The sequence below is a fragment of the Neomonachus schauinslandi genome, chromosome 2 (genome assembly GCF_002201575.2).
Source record: "Neomonachus schauinslandi chromosome 2, ASM220157v2, whole genome shotgun sequence".
Lineage (NCBI taxonomy): Eukaryota > Metazoa > Chordata > Mammalia > Carnivora > Phocidae > Neomonachus > Neomonachus schauinslandi.
This window is the reverse complement of record NC_058404.1, coordinates 132,371,750-132,380,982: the sequence shown is the minus strand read 5'-3', so window position 1 is coordinate 132,380,982 and position 9,233 is coordinate 132,371,750. Positions and strand designations below refer to the sequence as shown.

At 36.6% G+C, this 9,233-nt stretch overlaps 1 protein-coding gene across 2 annotated transcripts; it reads left to right on the top strand.

The window, feature by feature from the left end:
- The first annotated feature begins 283 nt into the window (after positions 1 to 283).
- SPP1 (secreted phosphoprotein 1) lies at positions 284 to 8,154 on the top strand. 2 transcript variants are annotated; one of them, XM_044912677.1, is made up of 7 exons: positions 284 to 371; positions 1,505 to 1,569; positions 1,682 to 1,720; positions 4,687 to 4,760; positions 5,052 to 5,100; positions 6,165 to 6,443; positions 7,328 to 8,154. In XM_044912677.1, exons 2-7 carry the CDS (start codon positions 1,516 to 1,518, stop codon positions 7,730 to 7,732), a joined length of 900 nt encoding a protein of 299 aa, XP_044768612.1. In that variant the 5' UTR covers positions 284 to 371; positions 1,505 to 1,515; the 3' UTR covers positions 7,733 to 8,154. The 2 variants fall into 2 exon arrangements, with proteins under 2 accessions (XP_044768612.1, XP_021558011.1); XM_021702336.1 differs by lacking the exon at positions 4,687 to 4,760 and having other exon boundaries at positions 5,059 to 5,100.
- Positions 8,155 to 9,233: the final 1,079 nt, after the last annotated feature.

Below are 9,233 nucleotides of genomic sequence, written 5' to 3'. Positions count from 1 at the left end.
AACCAGTCATTTCTCCCCACTTTTTACAGGACCCCTAGATGCCCTTCCATGATGCTGAATGCCAGTCCCATAAATGAAAAAGCTAGTTAATGATACTGTACATCAGTAACGTTTTAACTGTAGAGTAGTTTTTGTGTGTTTGTTTCTTTGTTTTTTAACCACAAAAACCAGAGGGGGAAGTGTGGGAGCAAGTGGGTTGGGCAGTGGCAAAAAACCTCATGACACATTTCTCCGCCTCCCTGTGTTGGTGGAGACTGTCTGGAGCATCATTTAAATTCCGGGAGGTCCTGATTGTCAGCAGCAGGAAGAGAAGGCGAGCAGTGCAGCCTCATCCGGGACTGGGCTCTCTTCTCAGACAGCCACAGAGCAAGGTAAGCCCGCACTTCGCTGTCCTATGCGTTCAACTTCATTGCTGTCCTAGGCTTCATTCAGCTTCATTTCAGGGGGGAGGGCAAGTTGTAAGGAAAAGAGTTGAACTGTAAAGCTGTTAAGCAGACTTACACTGTTCTAGTCTTTTAATTGAGCATGCCAGATACATTGCAGATTTCCTGGAAGAAAGGTAACTGGTTATTTTGAAAGCCAGTCATTTATAGAACTCAAAAATTCTTGGAGTCCTCAAAAGAACTGAACCTATTTCTTCCAATCAGAAAAAAAAAAAAAAGAAAAATTCTATGCCCCTTTCAAATGATTATATGTACATTATTTTTAATGGGTAGACGGCTGTGGAAGCGTTTAAGCGGAAAAGGATCTTTAGTGGTAATGTAAGCTAATAATTATGCTATGTTTTAATGATTTAATGTATCCATCCTATTTTCAAGGGGAAAAAAAACTCTTTCTGAATATTTCACTTCTGTATTTAGCTGTTAAATTCTTCACCAAGATACCTGTATGACACTATGCAGACTTATTATCATGAATAGAAAAGCCATTGACTATTTTCAATGTTTTGGCTTTTGTTTCAAATTTCTAGAATGCCTTTCTTAAATAACTTGAGTTTTGAGACAGCCTCATTTTGCCTAAGTAGTACCTTTTTAATAATTTAGTTAAAAATCACACTTAAAATGCATGCTGGAAAAATGAAGAAAGCAAGCTTCTTTCTATGGTTTTATTTTCTCTCTGTGTTTTTCTTCCCTGAGAAATAAATATTCCAACAGTAGCTTATTATTTTAATTAAATTACTAATGATCTGTTTTTAGGTTGAGATAACTGGAGATATCAGGTAGTAATGATATAATCCCTGGAACTCTAAATTTTGAAGTCGAATATAGTCTTATGAAATTCCTCTCTCCCTTGCCTAATAGTGAGAGATGGAGTAAAGAGGAGGCATTACAAATAGTAACTCAAAAGACCATAGTGATTGAAACAAAAGTTTTCTCCAAAAGGTAGAAAATATTCTACAGAAAATATATTTATTTGTAAATATTTTGTAATGTGGTAGCATAAAGAGGTATCACTGTTTACAGTGATCAAAGAAATCAAATATTCCTTACAAAATATCTTGCAGGAAAAATCACCATGAGACTTGCAGTGATTTGCTTTTGCCTTTTAGGCATTGCCTACGCCATTCCGGTGAGTACAGCTGAATCTTAAAGGAAATTTCTCAAAATAAATGAATTGTGTGCTCCCCTGTGCTAGGAACACATTCACATTGTAATCTTGCTTCATCTTTTCTGTTTCGAAGATTAAGCAGGCTGATTCTGGGAGCTCTGAGGAAAAGCAGGTAAGCATCTTTTAGGTTTATCATGTAGTTAAATTATTTATGCAGCTGCACGAGAGTCACCACAAACATATTTGTTGCCATTTTACTTATTATCATAGTCAAGCCGTTAATTGATAAGTATTTATTGACTGTCCGCTTTCAGCCTAGGCCAGTACTAAGTACAGTTACAGATGGTCTCTGACTTACGATGGTTCCATTTACAATTTTTCAACTTTACGGTGGTGGGAAAGCGATACGCATTTAGTAGAAACCATACTTCAGATTTTGAATTTTGACCTTTTCCTGGGCTAGCGATGCACGGTACAATACTCTTGTGAGGCTGAGCAGCGGTAGTGAGTCACAGACCCAGTCAGCCACGCCATCCCGACCGTCAACACCGATATGCTTTCAACCATTCTCTACCCGTACAACCGTTCTGTTTTTCACTTTCAGTATAGTATTCAATACTTTAAATGAGATATTCATCACTTTATTATAAAATGGGCTTTGTATTAGATGCTTTTGCCCAATTGCCGGCTAATGTAAGCATTCTGAGCATGTTTAAGGTAGGCCAAGCTGTGCTATGATGCTCAGTAGGTTAGGTGTATTAAATGCATCTTTGACCTACCGTATTTTTAACGTTCGATGGGCTTATTGGGACATAACCCATCGCAAGTTGAAGAAGAGTTGTATAGTCTTTAGTAAATATATGCTCTTAACACCAAACTAGTTCTTTTGTATAATAAAATAATGCTCTGGGCCATAGAATTAAAACCTCCCTAATAGTCATAACACTCACAGATAACCAATGTTCATCTGCAGTCTATGAAGTCATGTGAAGTCACGTGACTTTTTCTTTCCATGAGTCAACATACTGTACTAGACGTAGAAAATCCCATCCTTTGCTTTGCTGAGTTTAAAATTTGTCTCACACACTGGACAGTTTACATGACCATAATATTCATAATATCTCCTAAGATACTTGCTAAGAAACCCATTATAAAAAGAAAGGTTCTTAAGCTGTTTGGATCTATTATGCTTGTCAGCTGACTTTAGATAACAACTTTCTAACCAAACATAAGACCAAATCAAACCCTTTATTATAACTCTTTGACCAGCGCCGTAGATGTACATGCCCCTCCAAAATACGTGAAACTGTGCCAGCCAAACAACAAACGGGCATTGTCCTGAGAGCTCAGACTAGAAGGCACACAGAGTTCAATCCCAGATGAACAGAATAAAGGCCTGTATAGAGCTGCCTGGGGTCACTGAAAATAGATTGCTTAATGAAGACATTCGGAGAAGTATTTGCTGCATGTGTTTGGGTGCGCAAGTAGGTGGGTATAGATATGACTGGTTTCCAACTGATTTGAGAAAACAAGTATTGAAGCACAATAATAGGCCAGAAAAATTAACATTTCCAGAAAAGATAGAGGTCACACTATTTGGGCAAGAACTGGTGACTTTTTCATGAATAAATATGGCACATAAAGTTATGACAGTATAAATTATTCAGTTGTATTTAGGAGATAAGTGAAGAGCTCAACCTTCCAGAATCCTAGAAATTTAGAGCTAGTCAGAAATATGTGAAAGTTATAAGGCTTTCCCTCTGCAGATGAACATTGGTTATCTGTGAGTGTTATAACTATTAGGGAGATTTTAATCTGTTTGTTTTGTTCATCTATATTGTCTTCATGTTATGTTGTTTTAAATCATAAATTTAACTTATAAATGCCTTCTCTCTGAGCCCATATTACATGTAGCAGCAGGAAACATATATATTAAATATATATAAATTATAACATATTTACATATCATCTTTATATATTTTTAAATAAAAAAAAAGTAGGGAAACTTGGAACTCCTCTAGAACAGTAGTTTCACATCTTTTTCAGGCAAGGAACCCTTTCCTTCAGCAAAAGCTTTCAGAGTAGCCCAATATGAAGCTGCTCTGGTTGCAGTCAGCTCTGGGAGGAAACCCCACATGCTACTGACTTGATTGCCTCCCTGCCCTTCCCCCACCCAGTGGCTGGCTGTGAAAGGGACCCATGGAACGGCCAGCGTTCTCATTCTCAATGACAGGGAAGGGAAGGGATTGGCTCTGGGTGATACAGCCCATCAGATGACACTTATTCAGAGCAATTTCCACTCCTCTGCACTAGGATAATCATTTTCCAGATAAATAACTGGGCTAAAGGAAAGACCGTTCCATTCACATCTCTGGCACCTTGGAGCAATAGAACATTTGTGTGATGATGTTAATATTATAATAATATTATATTTCTGCACGGTCCACCCAGAAAGCAACTAGACACATGTGGCTACTGAACTCACAATGTGGCTAGTGCGATTGAAGAACTGAATTTTTTATTATATTTCATTTTAATTAAATTAAGTAACCACATGTTATATGGCCGGAGGATATTGTATCAGACAATGCAGTCTTAGAGAGTTCCTCCTCTTTTCATAGAGGAAACAATGAAGATCACCACTAATTAAGGGCACCTCTGCTTTAGATGTGCTTTATCTGAGGGGAAATTTCAGCTCGTAAGCATAGGACAGGAATGCACAGTATTCAGCATGCACAGCATGCATCGCTGCGAAGACCCAGTCTGCCTGGATTTGAACCCCGGCTCTGCCACCTACTACCACTTAACTTCTCTGTGGCTGAGCTTCTCTTGGTCTGTAAAATGGGAATAATAATGATACCTATCTCACAGGGGGTTGAGAGGATTAAATGAATAAATATTTGTAAATCACTTTGAAAGAATGCCTGACCTAAGTAAGTGCTATGTAAGAGTATATTAAATGAATCTGCAACAAAAAGGAAATGATAAAAGAGGTATGTAAGGCTCTGGCTGACCATACAGAGGCATATTATGCTTATCCATCAAGATCAGTGAAGTATACTTGTTTTTTCAGTTGATCACTTAGAGATCCTTATGTTTCTTTTTTTAATAATGATAAATATGCAACATTTTTTGTAGCTTTACAACAAACACCCAGGTGCTGTAGCCACATGGCTAAAGCCTGACCCATCTCAGAAGCAGACTTTCCTAGCACTACAGATATTTTTAACTTTAACTAATTTTAAGAATTAAATTTCTCTCATTTAGAGAACAACAACAAAAAGTAGCCATCATGGAGGCCATTCAGGCCAATTAAATGGATCCTTCCTACCTGTTGGTAAACTTGAGCTTAGGATAGCAATTGATCTGGTTATGTTGGCTTTTCCCCACTTTAAGCCACCCACTTATGAGGCTGAAAAATAAGACCTGCTTTGGATAGAAAAGGCTAACTTTTGAATTAAAATATGAGACATATTTGATGTAAACTGATATGTGTCCCTCCTTCTTCAGAATACTGTGCTCTCTCAAGAAAATGATAACTTCCAACAGAAGGTGAGTTCTCACCGTGAATCAGAAGCTGACCATGCCTTGGAGAGATGAAAGAAGCCACTCTTTCTCCTAATGACATGGCCTGGCTTCGATTCTGACAATATTCTATTAGCAAATTTTATAGTAAATTGCCAATTTAAAACTTGCTCAGGAAGAAAACATGTATTTACTCAACGTCAGAAATACCAGGTTTCTTCAGATAAGTTTAGTATGGTAGGAAATGTTTACTAATGTCTGTTATTTGAAATACTAAGCCTCTTAACATTTTATTTAAGGTATTTTGTAGATGTCTTATCTAATATCTGATAAGCATCTAATAATGCCTACGAAAGCCAAGACTTTGTCTCAGGGCAGTTCTGTTCCTAACATAATGGTTTATGTGACAGCTATTCTTTTTATTAGGAGTATTGATATATTTGCTAAACAAAGAGATAAATTTGTTTTCCTTAAGATCTGTTTGAATGTGTTAAGAAACTCTAACTGGGAAAGTTAGATAAATAATCAAGTATATTTGCTAATCAGAAGTTTAATCAGACATTCAGTGGTTAATTTGGTTGACAGATTTGAGTTGCAGTTTATACACAAGCATAATGGAGTTACTTTTGCTTATGTATGCCGATGGTGGGGGGGTCAGGTTTTGGTGCATGCATTAGTATATGGATGTTCCAATCTCCTGAGAATTCTCATTTCAAATAAAAAGTAATCTCACAATTATGTATCTGTATTTACTTCATCATTGAATTTGGTAAATGAAATAATGTCTAATATGAACAAGGAAAAGCACTGTTATCCATAGAAATGTTATACTCACATATATGGCTTGAAAATGTCTATGAAAGTAATTACTTATGGAAAAGCAAGAAAAATACCTCAGATTATGATTCCATTTATCCTGGTGTTAAAAAAGAGATTGGAAAATACTCACTTTTACTCCTAGAAGCCACTGAATACATTGTTGTGAATGCAAAGATTCTGAAACCAAATTAGTCTGAAAGACTAATGCACTCTAAAGACTAAGGGAAAGTAAAAACCCTTACCCAACTTTTTCTGGCCATCTCATTTTTTAGACCCTCTCAAGCAAGTCCAATGAAAGCCATGAGGATGTGGATGAAGATGACGGAGACGATGTGGACAGCCAGGATTCCATTGATTCCAATGACGTAGATGACGACTCTAACCAGTCTGATGAATCTGATGAACTGGTCACTGATTTTCCCACTGACATTCCAGCAACCCAATTTTTCACTCCAGCTGTCCCCACAAGAGACTCAAATGATGGCCGAGGTGATAGTGTGGCTCATGGACTGAGGTCCAGATCTAAGAAGTCCCACAGATACGAAGTCCAGGTAAATCCTTAAACAGACACATCAGATATTTATGATTAGAGCCCAATTCTAGGAAACCAGAGTGTGTCTATTCACATTCACTTATTCATTCATTCATTCATTCAGTAAGCATTATTAATTTATGACTTTTTAAGATTTTTAAAATTTATTTATTTTAGAGAGAGAAGAACAGGGGGAGTGGTAGAGGGGGAGGGACAAGGAGACTCCATGCTGAGCTCACGACCCTGAGCTCATGGCCTGAGCCAAAATCAAGAGTCTGGCACTCAACCAACTGAGCCACCCAGGTGCCCCTAATTTATGACTATGGAACACAAAACCTTTTCTCACTTGGTGATTTTATGTTTAAGTCCATGCAATTTCTTCCTACTTTTGTCTCTCAATTACAATGATCTTTTTCCAAATCCTGGCTATAAAGCATTTATTCTATTCACTTTTTTAGATTAAAGAAAAAAACTTTGGAACACAGCAATTATTTTCACAATATAATGGTCATGTTTTGAAGTTAAATACCTAAGACGAATTGCAGAGTTGCAAATTATGCTTAATCTGCAGTCGAAGGATCTGATTTTCACACATAGCCTTGCCACTTATGAATCATTTTACTTTTTAACTTTCAATTCACTTTCCCTTTGTGTAAAACAGAGATCATCAGATCTACGTCATAGTCTTTATCATATGCATAATTGATGTATCTATTAAACTAAAGGAGATGAATATGTGAAAAGGTTCGGTAAAAAACAAAGTAACATGCTAGTCCTGTTTTTTGCTTCAGCCAAATTTAGACAATTTTCATATAAATTGGCCTAAAATTTAGAAAGCAGAATTACAATGTTCCCATCCGTGGCTCTTCATTTAATTCTTCTTCCGTTTGTTCTGTGATTCAGTATCCTGATTCTACAGAGGAGGACTTGACATCACTTGTGAAAAGTGAGAGTATGGAAGATGACTTCAATGCCGTCCTTCTTTCCCAGACTGTGCGGGGGACTTCTGACGGGGACAGCCATGCGAAAGACAGTCAGGAAACAAGTCAGCCGGACGACCACAGTATGGAAACAAAGAGCCACAAGCATGCCAGAGAGTATAAGCTGAGAGCAAGTGATGAGAGCAATAAGCATTCCCATGAGATTGGTAGTCAGGAAAATTCTGAGGTCAGCAGTGAACTCGTCAGCCAAATAGTTCAAAGCCATGAAAAGGAACGAGTCCTAGACTCCAAGAGTGTGGAAGAAGATAAACACCTGAAATTTCACATTTCTCATGAATTAGATAGTGCATCTTCTGAGGTCAATTAAAAGGAGAAAAGGCAATTTCTTACTCTGCTTTTAGTAAAAAGAAAAAATACATTGTAGCAGGATGAGAGAGAATATGAAATGCTTATTTCTCAGCTTAGTTGGTGAATGTATATGTATATGGATCTGGAAATAGATACTGGTTTTGATCATTAGTTTAGTGTGTGGCTTCATGGTAACACCCTTGTAAACTAAAAGCTTCAGGGTTTGGTCTATGTTCTTTTCATATAAGAAATGCAAGCTATCACTGCATTGTAATGTTTGCTATTCTTTCATGAATAGAAATTATGTAGAAGCAAACAAATACTTTTACACACTTACAAAAGAGAATATAAAATTTTGTCACTGTAACCTTTTGTTTTTTAAATTAGTGTATATTTGGTTGTGATTATTTTGTGTGTGTGTGAATAAATCTTATGTCTCAAATATAATGAGTTTGGTGGTAGCTTTTTCTTTTTTTTTCTTTTGTCTTTTTTTTCCTGCAGCTTTATTGAATTATATATGACATGTAATATTGTGTAAGTTGAGTTGTACCACATGATTTGATCTGCTCTTGTACTGCAAAACGATCACCACCATAGCATTAGTTAACACCTCTAGCTTGTCACCTTCTCTAGCCTATCACACAATCATCATTTCTTTTTTGTGGTGAGAGCATTCAAGATGTACTGTCTTAGCAATCAGTTGCTATTTTAACGAAACTGCTACACTTAGTAGAGAGCAATCCAGGGTCTTCTGGATCAACCGTACAGCTTCTGGTTGAGCTAAGGTTCCTAGTTAAAGAAACAGAATTCAAGCTGGGGTCGCTATTCAGCCAGAAATCCTCCAACCATGCAGGACTCTTACACCCCGTGGGACACCTTTTTCTAATTTTCACAAAGCTGATAAAAAGCTAACGAAACCCTAACTGCAATCACAAGTCAATTTTATTATTTCTCATCACTCACCATTAATTTGTTCAGTAAATTTATTGCTTTGCTGCCCTCAGATGAAAACCTGATAGGTTCCATAGCAGTTTTTTTCCCTAGCTATTTTGATCACCCATAGATAATAAACAGTCCCCTTGTATTGGAAAATTTTTAAATGCAGTTTCGGGTAATAACTGAGATTTTCAATTTCATTCAAAACTAAAAGTTCTGGAAGCCTGAAGTGGAGCAAGCATCTTTACTTCCATGTCTTGCTCGTCTGCTCTTTCTAAAACTAGAAATTCCATTTGGAAATTTTAAAATTATCTATTAAGTAACTTTTAGGACAAAAGGGGCAGTTTTTCTAAAAAAGAATTATATTGAAAACACAAAATCAATAGAATATAGTTAAATCAGTGATCACAGAAAAGCCATAGCCTTAAATTCTTGCAGCAAAAAAACACATCAAAAAATGAAAATAAATAAATTGAGCTCCCATCTAAAAATAAGAAAAGAACAACAAAGTAAGACAAAAGAAAGCAGAAGGAAGGAAATAATAAATTTAAAAGCAAAAGTAATGAGGTAGAGAACAGAACAAT